The sequence below is a fragment of the Mycetomoellerius zeteki genome, unplaced genomic scaffold (genome assembly GCF_001594055.1).
Source record: "Mycetomoellerius zeteki isolate Tzet28-1 unplaced genomic scaffold, Tzet1.0 scaffold780, whole genome shotgun sequence".
In the NCBI taxonomy this organism is placed as follows: Eukaryota; Metazoa; Arthropoda; class Insecta; order Hymenoptera; family Formicidae; genus Mycetomoellerius; species Mycetomoellerius zeteki.
In genome coordinates, this window is record NW_017257809.1 from 46,002 (window position 1) to 58,934 (window position 12,933).

The 12,933-nt window shown below is 35.2% G+C and overlaps 1 protein-coding gene across 1 annotated transcript; it reads left to right on the forward strand.

Annotated features, from left to right (window-relative positions):
- The first annotated feature begins 5,268 nt into the window (after nucleotides 1-5,268).
- On the forward strand, nucleotides 5,269-7,589 carry LOC108729628 (IQ and ubiquitin-like domain-containing protein). The gene is made up of 3 exons (XM_018458814.1): nucleotides 5,269-5,630; nucleotides 6,142-6,839; nucleotides 7,018-7,589. The coding sequence occupies exons 1-3, from the start codon at nucleotides 5,269-5,271 to the stop codon at nucleotides 7,587-7,589; spliced, it is 1,632 nt and encodes a 543-aa protein (XP_018314316.1).
- Nucleotides 7,590-12,933: the final 5,344 nt, after the last annotated feature.

Consider the following 12,933-nt stretch of genomic DNA (forward strand, 5'->3'; position numbering starts at 1 on the left):
GAGAAGAATATAATAGTTATTGGAATTCTGAAATAAGCTTGCGAATTCAGATATTCTTGAGAGTTTAGTTGAACTTAATATTAAGAAAGCGCCCCGGAACGCACGTATCACGAAAGCGTATCAGATTTGATACAGTTGAGGTTTTAAAGTGCATGTTAGCCTCGAATGCGTTATACATGCATCTCGCAGAGAACGCTGAAAGCGGAGATGTATGAATGCCGTCGAAAATTCTCTGCCCCGGGGCGCATAATGTCCGCCGCACACTAGTCTGAATTCATATCCGTCGCGGAGGCTTTTGAATCGGGGAACACACAAAATCGAAAAATAATGGACAAGAGAAGGCTTTTGACCGATCGACCAAGCACGTTGCCACTGGCAACGTTGGATTTAAGGCTTTGAGCTTTCAGGTGCCGCGCTGCGGAGTCTCGCACATGGAGGTAGTACATACGTAGGTCGCATTAAAAGCTACTCTTCGACGCGATCTACTTATCCCAGTGGATCGCGAATGTCAAAATTTGATCGACGATGTGCACTACTTTGCGCACCAACTCAGTTTAATCCGACTAAGTCGTTCAATCTTTCGCGAAATGCAATCGCTCTGCGATAAAAGCATTTTTCCGGCTTATAACGGACGATAATGCCAATTTTAATAAATTACATAGAAACCGTATTAAAATTATAAAGCTATTACATGAAAAGTATCTTAAGATTTTGCTTAAATTATGAAGTGCTTGTGATATCGTGCGACAACAGAGTGCTTTCGCGTTGCCTTTGGTGAGTCTCTCGATAAATTTTCTTCCTTAAATTTTGGTGGTATTTATTTTAAGAGTTTGTTATAAATTCGTAATGGAGGAAATTGGGCACACAACTTCTCTGTAATAATGAGCGCTGCATCAATATTTATGTGCCGCAAGTAATTGCGCCGTGTGGCAATTAAATTTGTCGATTGTTTGTAACATTTGGATCCTCAATCATCATTGTCGCTCTCGTGTTTCTCGAGCGCCCAATTAAGGACGTGCTCTTGTAAAAACGCGAAACAAGCGCTCTTTTTCTTTGCATTTGCTATGTTTGCGTTAATTACTTCCCTTGCTGTCTACACTGTTCGCCGCATGTTTCCATCGAAACTCGTCTCTTGCTGCGAAATCATTCACGAAAGGCGCAATCGATCGACTCGTTTGTTTATTCTTCTTTTTCGTCATTTCTCTCTCTTTCGTTAACAAAGTTACCCCTACTCGCTATCCCAGTTACATTGATATGTTATTATGTGTTGTGTGCAAAGCGTAATTTCCAATCGTTATTGAACTCTTTGTTTCGGTTTTCTTCTGCGTAGAAAGTTCTGGTGTAAAAAAAAATGGCTGGTTAGATTATTAAAGAAGCATCGACCTTCGTAAAATGAAACCGTTCTCCATTCCATCGATTACCAATGTGGGTACACTAGAAAGCGCGGTACTTCATAAAATTCAGCTTTCCATCAAAAATCCTTCGTATCTCACTAGTCCTTTTCTTTTGTTCCTCTTGAAATGCTGTATATTCAGACATTTTATAGAGAGTACTTTACAAATGGAAATTCTTCTCTAGTATCGACGTACGTTTATATGCGTACGGTATGTTTTTATAACTCTCTCGTTTTTATATATCTCTCGTCTTGTTATATCATCTATCATTTATTATCTATTATAAGCTAAATTAAATATTTATAATACTGATAGGATGTTTCACTCTTAATTTTTTAATGGATATTACAAGTGAAGCCAAAATGCATCAAAGTAAGTTAGAGCAATTTGTAGGCTTTTACGTTTTGCTTGAAAAAAAATGTCGAATAATAGTCCATTAGTGGTCCACTATGCAGCCTGCTGGTCATTAAAGCTATCTGCAATCTATATTTTGTCTTTAGGAAAAAAAGTGTCATAGTCACTTTTCATAGTAAAAAAAGGCCACAATAAAACTCTAACTCACAAGAATTATGAATATTTTAACAGAGGATTCTTAAGCTATTTATATTTCTTGCTCGATAATGGTTCAACTCCTTCGTTCATCGCGATCATTAATCTCTCGTTTTATCCATATTTGTCGCCGAGTTTACCAGCGAATTACGTTCGCTGCGAGGAAGCGCATAAGTTCCGCCAACGAGGTTGAGAGGAAGGTGTTGCGCGACGACAAACTTTCTCGTCCGTTTATATCTAACTTAAAATCCTCCCTCCGATATCCTTTGCTTTGCATAAATATGTATAACGCGCCCATCTCCGCTGACTCCGCTTCGTGGATGACGATCTCGTGAAAAGTTTTGTCGTGCTCGCGCCGTGCCGTCTCTTAGCAACACCAGGACTCGCGTCCTTCTGTCCTGGCATCTCGCGCGTAATTTATAACACACAGGAAAGTGCGTCTCGTGTCACAAGACGGTCGAGAAAGTATTCTCAGATGTGATTTCCGCTATGGCTTGGGATTTTGTCGACTACCCTTTCCATTTTCTTTCATTCCCCTAATCCCCTCATCCGAAATAAACATCTTTCATAATTATTATCTGCAATTGTCGCCGCAAGTGCTATTTGCTGACAACATTGTTCGACGAAAATAACTCTTTCTGTCCTGAGCACCTTTCCTCTCTTTGACTTTCGTCGAGGTTTCTGAAAGTGTTTTCTTGTTTTGTCACGGTGAAAAAAGGAAAGAATCTAAATAAGATGCTTACACTCGTGCTCTCTAAGATCTTCACGTTGCTTCGTGTTATTTTTATGCTACTCAAGGAATAGAAGGTAATATAAAGGTGATATTATGATCCCCGCCCTCATTTATGTTTCATACAATAATATTTTATTAATAATAATATTTAAATTTCGAAATCAACGATTATATTTGTCGGCGTTGTTCAACCAATTCTAGACTTAACGTTATGATCAGGACCTATTTATTATTTAGAACATACGCTTAAGTTTAAGAATAAAGAAGTATATATTATATAATTAAATTTTAAAATATATACCTTGGAAATGTTTCGAAATGCTTAAAAGTAGAAGTGCGTTACAATAAATGTTGGCTATTGTGTATTGACATATTATTAGCGCCATAACAGCGTTGTACTGAACATATGATTCCATAAATAATCATTAGAATTTGCTAGTTGTTTAATAGCGGAAATATTAAGAAGGTATAATTACATTATACCTGTAAGGACCGTAATACTATCTTCTCTAAACATTTTTTGATGTTTCGAAGTGACACAGAGTTGTACTGCAACAAGTTGTGGACAATTCGAATTTACTTTTAAATAAACATTCTATTAAAAGAGTTAAATTTACTTACAAAATTGTATAAAAGAGATATATTTGAGCTGGAATGTTTAAACGAGAAAAAAAGAGGTTAAAGATCTAGAATGCTATGTACAGAATTCGAGAAATAAGAGCTCTATAAATCTAAATGTTTAACAAGCAAATGGTCTGCAAAATCGAGGATTTATAAATTTATGTATTTGTGAAATAATGGGTTGAAGCGAAGGTATTGGATTCAAAAAAGGTTTACATGTTACATTAAATAATAAATATGCAATATACGGTTTCAACAGACAGCTTCGATAGTCTCTTTAATCATAACATATACATCATTTTATCTTACTTATACGACAGTTTTGCGGAGAATATTTCTCTCGCATATGGTATCGTATAAATATACAAAACAAATATTTCAGAAAGAGAAATGCTTCCTAAGAACAATGTGAGTATATTTTATCGCAAATTGCAAAGTAGAATTTGATATCAGACAATATGAATATGAACGACTCTTGACGATCAGAATAGTACAAATTTAGATGAATATTTTAAGAAAGAAACGATATATGGAACAATGTATGTTACAAAATCAAATTTATGTAATATCCCTTAATTGTTAAATACTCTTTTTTTTATTAAATATTTATTTAATTAAATAATATATAATATATTAATAATTATCATCTTGTTGGTCTTGTTTAAATTTATTGTAAGACATGTTCCTCAATAATTTTACATATTGCAATTTAAGCAATATTTTTACAATTATAATTATATTTAAAATATGTATATGATTGAAGTATCATTATTTTTATATATGCGATTGCGCCAGAATTTTCGATTATTTGTATTTATCCTGCTGGTCCTTGCGCGGCATAACTGTATATCCATGCATTCTTTGCGATTCCATAGAGTTTTTGCGAAAGTGCAAAGCGTTAGCTAGCGCATTTTCTACTGCAGCTTGCTGTCAAATCTTTTAAACCAAGAGAATAGTAATTTCCTTTACTGTCGAGTATTATCGTTATCCCAGCGGCAGGTCGCTACTATAGTTATTCTTCCACTTTCGCGACCTGGACCTGGCGAGTTTTAACTTGTCTATGGACGTAGGCGTTTAAGTCCCATGAGATGGGCCATCACGCCACAATGCTGAAGATAAAAGATCGCAAGCAATTTCAACCATCTTAAAAGGAAAAATAAAGTAAAATAGCTGACACAAAGTATCCATATCGTCTTTTTCTTCGAGAACAATATAATTAAATCGGTTATTGCAGCGCAAAAAGAAGTTAGTCTCTTTATAAACGAATCAAAAATTAATTGTTTCTTCTTAACAATGCATAAATACTAAAGTACTCAACAATGTTCAAATAACTTTTATAAAAATAAATCCATATGAAATAATTCCTGTTTATTTCTGCAATAAAAAAAACTCTAACTTTTATTATTTTATTATGTTCAAATCTAAAAAATTAAAAATAAAAATTAATAAAAACAAGGAATTTATTGGCAATCTTACTTTATATTACGAGTGTATAAATATTATAATATATTTTTATTAATATCGTCTTTAAAATATGTAATTTACATATCTCGAACTACTTTTATAACGTCGTCTCTGATTTTATAATTTTATAAAACATTATTGTGTGGAATTTTTTGTTTTCATATATTTCATCGTAATTTATGCCGAAATATTATTGTATATAATATTATTGAAAGCTGAGGATTATTACTGAGAATTAAAGAATGATTTTCTCTCTGTGAGGATTGTAAAATACATTCATATTGTATCATAATCAGAAATTATAATATTAACATTCCTTTAAATACAAGATCTTTCATATCTTTGAAATCTAATATTTCTACATTTCACATTTTCGATAGAAAAAACAGAGTTACGTAATCTATCCATTATTATGCGATATTATGCTTTTGTCTCTCAACTTTCTTGATCGAAACCTTTTTCTTGTAGATAGGCGGTTAAATCTTATGGAATAGCCGCTGATACTCCATGGCGATCGTTGAGAGAATACAAGATTATGGCTCAAGGACAAAGCCATTTCTTGGTGGATGGAGGAATATCGTTACTGGCTTGATCTATCACAATGCTTGCACGCAAACACGCAGCGACGACGGAACAAAAAGTAGGATCACACAGACCATCGCGATCGTGGACACGGTCACTGACGTCGTCCACGACCAGGCGGTGCAGGTGGAGGCGATGCAATTTTTGCTCGATGCACGTGACAGAATTATAGTACCTGGAATTTTTTCCTTTAGAACACCGGCATCGATCGAAGAGATTAAACCGTTATCCTATCAGGATAACAGTAGAGTTCTTGATAGTGTTGTTAAAATACAGAAATGTTACAGGTAAATGCGGATTTTACTATGAATAAGATACTATACGAATAATTTATAATGCATAAGATAGAGCAGGGCTTTTTCGTCCATTTCTCGCGATAATGCTTACGTTTCTGAACAGCACATTTTGAATATTCAAAGGTTGTATTTGTGCTAGCAAGAAACGATCATTGTTGCATAATGTATAGTGTTGTAAGCACATCACTACAAAGAGATATTGTTTATCGTCGTAAACTTTTATTATCACTTTAAAGTTGAAATTGATGGAATAGCCCTGCCCTATCCTATAATATATTCTAATTTGACATAATCTTGTACAAAGAACGTCCAAATTAGCAAACACAACTTTTAGTATTTCTGCAATTATTTCTAAACTTTTTGTTGGGACAATACAAAAAATGTTATAATGTCGAGGTGTTATTCGCACAATTTAATTCGTGAAAATATACTTTTGTGTATATCAGAATGAAAATTTTACTACAATCAATAAATTCAAAGCAATTATAAATTCGGTTCACAGGGCTTATCGAGCTAGAATGGCGGCTAGAGCGAACGCTTTCCAAGTGGCTGATGTTTCTCAATGTGATGAGGCAAATGTGATCGAACACGCAGGATGTTCTCAGATGTTGTCCACCTACAGTGGCACGGATTTCGTGATACTGAATCGCTGCCCGCCGCGTACGAGTTCGGATTTTGAGTCGCTCTACAATCTCCTCGACCGCTGGCGAATCCTTGAGACCGAGCGAGCGAGTCTCACACTTCTTGGGTCCTCGAGGATCGCAGCCTGTGGCTTAATCCTGTCAAAAGAAGTCGAGTTGTTGCGCGCCATAGACTCCATGAAAACCATTGTTCGTCTCAAGAGTAGAGAACAAAAACGATACAGATTCCTAGATGAATTATCCAGACCGATTACCTGGCAGGACAGTCGAGGTCGGCCGATTCTGGTGGACACCTTGCGTGTTCAGCAAGCCCGCCAACACAGGAACGTTTACGCTTTGCTAGCCAACGAGAATTTGTCTATTCCAGAAAGGGTCGACTTATTATACGACGTGAAACACATCGCTGACATGCACACGTGCAGCCAATCGCATGAGCTCGTTTATTTAGTTGACCAAGAACTAGACCTTTTAACGTGTCACGTGAACACAAGCAGACTTAATTGGCTCAGGAATCGACTGAAGCTGAGCTTTCTTAAGCTGGCACGCAATACTCTGCAAGGTTTTTCAATCTTTTCTTTCATTTACGACGACAGTGTAATATTTCTTTTCCAAATAATTTGTTAAAACAGTAAACAAAAACTTGAACAGTTAGAAAGTTTATATACATATATGCAGAATTATTTTAAAACTTTAAGATAAGAATTTAGATATTAATTAATAACTTCTGTTCATCTCAGGTGATATTGAAGAAGACATGCATTTGTTCGACTGGTCGAATACCAACATCACACGGCTGTGTAGAACTTGTGGTAAGCTCTTATCCTTAGAAAAGTTTCCCCGTGAAAGGCGACTGCGCTCTTCTTCTTGCGTCTACTGTACGTCTATGCAAACTCGGAAAGGCCCTCGAATCGTGTATGAACCGTATGAGAGAATGTTATGGGAAGTCAGACGTTTCGAAGCCAAGATGGGTTGCTATGGCAGTTTAGCTTTCGTGATCGGAGTCAAGGTCATCTGTCGTTTGGTGAACAAAGTCTGGCATGGTAGGTCAGGTATTTCCGAGTGCGATGACCTCGACGAGCTAAGATTGATTCGCTTCCGACGCGAGCTTGAATGGGCACCGTGGAATTCCTTATTACTGACGAAAACCGAGGTAGCAATTCATCACGGAATCACTGATATTGAGAGCTTCTACGACTCGTCGCTCCTGCAGAAATTTTGCATAAAGAATCTCCAAGCAAAAGTACATTTTGAATCGATCGCTCATGCGCGGAGAAATATCGTGACACCATCCTCGACGGAAGATCAATAATTAAATTTCTTTCTTACGTAATCTTACCATTAGAATATTATCGATGTATTTTATGTACAAGTGAGCGATGTCAGTTAAGCGTTAAACTATGTCTTCGGTAGTTATTAGAAGGTCCAGTTTATCGTGTTAAAAGCTAACGGAGACCAGCCTTTAAAATTCTATCTATTATTTATCTGTTTGGATTCTTTGATGGTCAGTATTATAAATAATTTAAGTTTTTAAATAGTTTTGTTTTGTTATTATTATAGTTATATATTTTATTTTTGCGTATAAAAGACGCATACACACAAAATTGGATTCTGTATCATTTTAAGATTCAATTTGATAGCATGTTTTCATCATCTAAGTTAATAATGAGGCTCTTTATGTTATACAAGTCTAGATTAATAAATATTTTGTTATTAAAAGTGTGAAATGTATGAAAAACTTTCAAGCGACGTAATATAAACAATATTATTTTAGACCGTTTATGTGAGAACACAATCAATATTAAAATACCTATAACGGTCGAAGCTGGATTTAATTGGAAATAATTCAATCTTGAATTACTAAATATACTATATATGTACTTGCATATATACCATATTTATAGTCTTTCGATGTATATTTAGTAATTCAAGATTGAATTATTTAAGCATTAAAGATCCAGCTTCGACCATTATAGACATTTTAATATTGATTGTGTTATGAAAAACTTATATTACATTTTTTAATTATAAGTATATAATAATCAATTAAGAGTGGTCTATTTCCTTGTAAGTATCGATCGCAATACTGTACACTCAATAGCGATAACATTCTAAAGTTAATAAAAGTAAGAAAGAAGAAAACGGAGAATGAATTTCAAATTTTGTAGGAATGCGAATAATCTTTAACTTATAATATTGCCCATTACTTTCCTATATCGTGCAAAAGTTATATTATTGTTTATAGAAATAGTTAGAAAGTTGTCGAAGTATTAATACAATTTAATACAGGCCGAAAGCTTGATTTCTGATGTAAAGAGAGATAAAAATTTGTTGGATTTCTATTTATGATTCGCCCAACACCTTTATCGGCTGTTGCGTAATAACAATTGTTCTCCACAATTGTATGAGTGCAGTATATATGTTTCTACGGTTCCACGAGAGAAATTTCGCGAGTTGAAGGCTCGTTCTAAGCCAATTACCAAGTTGTAGAGAAATGTGCCCGCCTCCGGATGTTGGCCGTTCGTCCTGGCGGAAGTTGGGCGTCGGGGAAATACGTTGAGCTCGCATTATAGCTGGGACATTGCCGTTGTTTCTCGCATTTTCTCCCGTCGCCTTCGAGGCAAAATGTCCTGGTCACGTTGATAGCGGCAGTTAATCGCGTTGCAGTTTATGAACTAAGTTTCTAAGGAGAGAAAAGCGCAAAGATGCTCCGCGCTGTGTCGGTTCTGTTTGGACATTTAAATGCTGTCCTCGCGCGTGACAATTTCAGTGTAACACGTGACAGAAAGTTACTGAAAATTTTTTTCAATAAACGTGATTGCGATGGCAATATCACTGAAAAATTATAGTATTGAAGGTATCTACTTATTTAAATTGAAAATAATGTATTGTATAAAATATTACATCAGACAATATTAAGATTGTAAAGAAAGTAGTCAGATAAAATAAAAATAAATAAACTCTATATTAATGTTATATCTGTCTATTGTGTTTAAAAGATTGTACCTATATAATAAGTATAATTACTTTTTATTTTGTATACTAATATATTTATATAAAAGATTTATGTTTTCTCTTTATATGTGGTAAAGAGTTTATTAGGGTAACTAGACTTGAGTTTATGATCTAATATTGTTGAAACGATCTCGAAACCATTGTTTCGGCGACGAAATATCGATAAACTGAGGAAACGACACATGTCTGCATGGAAAAACGGCTGCGGTGCGAAAATCGCCTCGTATACAGGAAATAAAGTGTTATGGAAAGGTCGACGATAAAAGCGACCCCTAGCGTAGTAAAAGAAATAATAATGCAAAGACAAAGTGCTCGTGTGACAGGCCATTTCACGGCGGTATCCACATATGATGATAATTTTTATTTCTTATCGCCTCAGGCAACCGTGCGTTCCGACCAACGGCAGCGAATGTCTCCCCGGAGTAACGTTTAAAACGTACTTTCTTCGTGATAGTCTGGAAGAAATTCAGAGCTCATTGTCAGATATTAAAGCTCTCGTATGTCACATGTGTGAAGGTAGATCTGACAAAATTCGACGTTACTTTTTTGGATCGATAAAGAATTTAGACGCCTGTTGAGAATTATGACTTTGGTTAGTACCGGATTTGAAATATTGGAAATATATATATTTTAATACATCAGGCGTACGATTTTTAACAGTACTTCTTTTTATTGACTGATGATTTAATTATAGTGAAAAAGACATATTAAAAATCAAGGAATTATGAAATTACAGCATAATTATCCTATCTTACTCTTAATAAACAAAATTTATTAAATATAAACTTATTATTATTTATCTTTATTTAATAAACAAAGTTTGTTTATTAAATAAAGATAATTTTAACTTAATTTAATTTTATTGTATACTCACAAAATTACACTGAAATATATGTGAAGTATGTAACTACACAAAAAGCTGAGGTACCAGCAATCCTATTATATAAAACCTTATTAGAAGACATAATGTAGTAATTGAATGAAACAATATGTTACAAATTACACTTAATTGCATTAAAAATATTTGTATATTTGCACACAGTCATTAACATATTATCGTATTCACACAAAAATACATGAAAAGCATATAATGCATACATATAAATGAAAAAGAAATACAAGAGGCAGGCGCTGGATGCAGATTAAAGTCAGAGAGCACGATGCGATGTTAGATAACATGCGGAAATCGCCTCGTCTGGTTTAAGCAGCAAGAGATGAAATTAGTATATTCATTCCACGATGAGATAAAGTTTGGATCTCATCGTGGAGCGAAAAGAAGATAAAGAAAGGGAAGAATTGATGGAAGAAGGTAACATGTTAAAATATTTGGCGATAGTGTAGGAAAAGATAATTCAGAATTTGACGAAACAATGTACAGGAAAGGATAAGCAGTTATGATAAAGGTCTATCTAGATAAACGTAGCTGCTTAAATCATATAGAAATCATAAAGAAACTTATCCAATCACATTTCTATTATAAGCACGAACGTAAAATGTGATTGGGTAATTTTCTTTATATGCGTACGTTTACGCGGCTATGCAAATTTGTCTGGATGGATCTTAAGGGGTGTCGAGAGTGTTGCAGGAATGGAATCCGGTAAAGTGTAGAGGGTGACCGAGAAGATATAAAAGAATGTTAGAGAGAAGAGATGATGTAGAAAGCAACCTAAATAAAAGTTGAAGGGCTGTCAGTTTTTTACAGCGCCGCAGTGGAAATATATTATATTTACGGATATTATAGAAACACAGGCAAAAGTTCTGGATGGGCTGAATGCGGTTAAGTAATTGCTGGGTCAAAGCTGGAATGCAGACCACATTTGCAGCATAGTAGAATAATGAAACTATGAGAAGTTGGGATACGAGGAATTTTTATGGAGTTAAAAGGATGCGATAGGAGGGATATAGGAGGGAGACGAAAAAAAGCTATTTTATATTTGACAGCGACATAAGCGCTGAAAAACCCGAAAGAGTCGAAGTGGACGCCTGTAATGGGTAAGAAAGATTTAGAAGGATTCAAATCTTTTAATGCGTTTGATGAGATTTTGGCACAGATTAGAGATCGCGGTATATAGCCTCAGTAGCTGAGATAACATCAAATAGACAGAGATTTAGAAAGCACGACATCGTTAGCGTACGTATAAATTTATAGACAAGTAAAGTGGATGCCAAATCAGCAACGAAAACGGTAAATTTGAAACCCAAGAACAAATTTTGAAATATATCGGATGAGAAGGAGGGAAAAGGGATAAAGTGAGAAGAGGAGATGTCTGATTAAATGTTAGTATCTTATCTTCCAAATTATTGTAAGAGGAAAGCACATATGTTCTAAGGCAGAATACTCTGCAAGAGAGAATTAGGTTTACGATATACAGATAATGATCCCCTTGGCAATACATGAATGTATGCGATTAGTTGATAATGCAAAATATAATCTCTCAATCAGTATTCAGTAATTCAACGTGGATAAACAAATAATCGTATTAACCCAGGAACACGGCTAATAAGTACCCGTACATCGTGAATGATCCAGCATTGATGAATCCGTCATTGCGACCTGCCGATAACTAGTCAATGGACAATCCAATGGAAGTACACGGTATTTCCTAATAGATTTGTCGTGGTTAAATAGTGGAGGAGCACAATGTACGGACGCGCGGTATGCCCTTCAATAAGTAGTAAATGGATATATCCGCAATTGACCGCGATATAGCACCGTTTAAGTAATAAAGGAAAGGTTTCTATCAGTTGTGTTTATAAAGAAGTCCGATTGTATATTCACACATATATATATATATATGTATGTATATACGTCGTACAATGCAAAATAATATTATTGTTACATGAATTAATAATTACTATAACATATATACATGCCGAAACTGTTCAATGATTAAAGGTTCATTACTAAATATTTACGTTGCAAGCATTTTGGACTTTAAAAAAATAAGTTATTTATGAAATCTAAATTTTAATAATTTATCCCGATATTATAATCATAAATATAACAATATTATAATTATTAATAACAGTATAATAGAATAAAATTAAAAGAACTAAGAAAGAACATGGGCAATAGGAATCAAGAGCGGAAGACGTTGCGCAAATACAATAATACGACTCTATATACAGGGTGTCTGGTAGCGACCGCAAAATATTTCGTGCGTGGGTAGAACAGACTACACTGAGTCGAAAAGTCCTGTACCATTTTGCGGTGTCAGCAATAGTTAAGGAGATATTAACGATTTAAAGATAACCGAATAAGAGCGTCCGGTCGGCCTACTACTGCCGAATGTACAACCCACCGGCCACGATCGCACGGCGCGTGGGCCGCTGGGAGTGGGGATGGCCTATCAGGCGCATCGTGCCGTTCGAGCTTAGTGGCTCGCGGCGGTCAGCGGGATGCTTGCCCCACTCCCCGCGATCGGTGGATTGTACATTCGGCAGCAATAGGCCGGTCGGACGCTCTTTTTTGATTATCTTTAAACGTTAATATCTCCTTAACTATTGTTGACACCGCAAAATGGTACAGGACTTTTCGACTCAGTGTAGTCTGTTCTACACACGCACGAAATATTTTGCGGTCGCTACCAGACACCCTGTATATATATATAAAGCGTAAAAGTTCTTTATTTTATTAAACG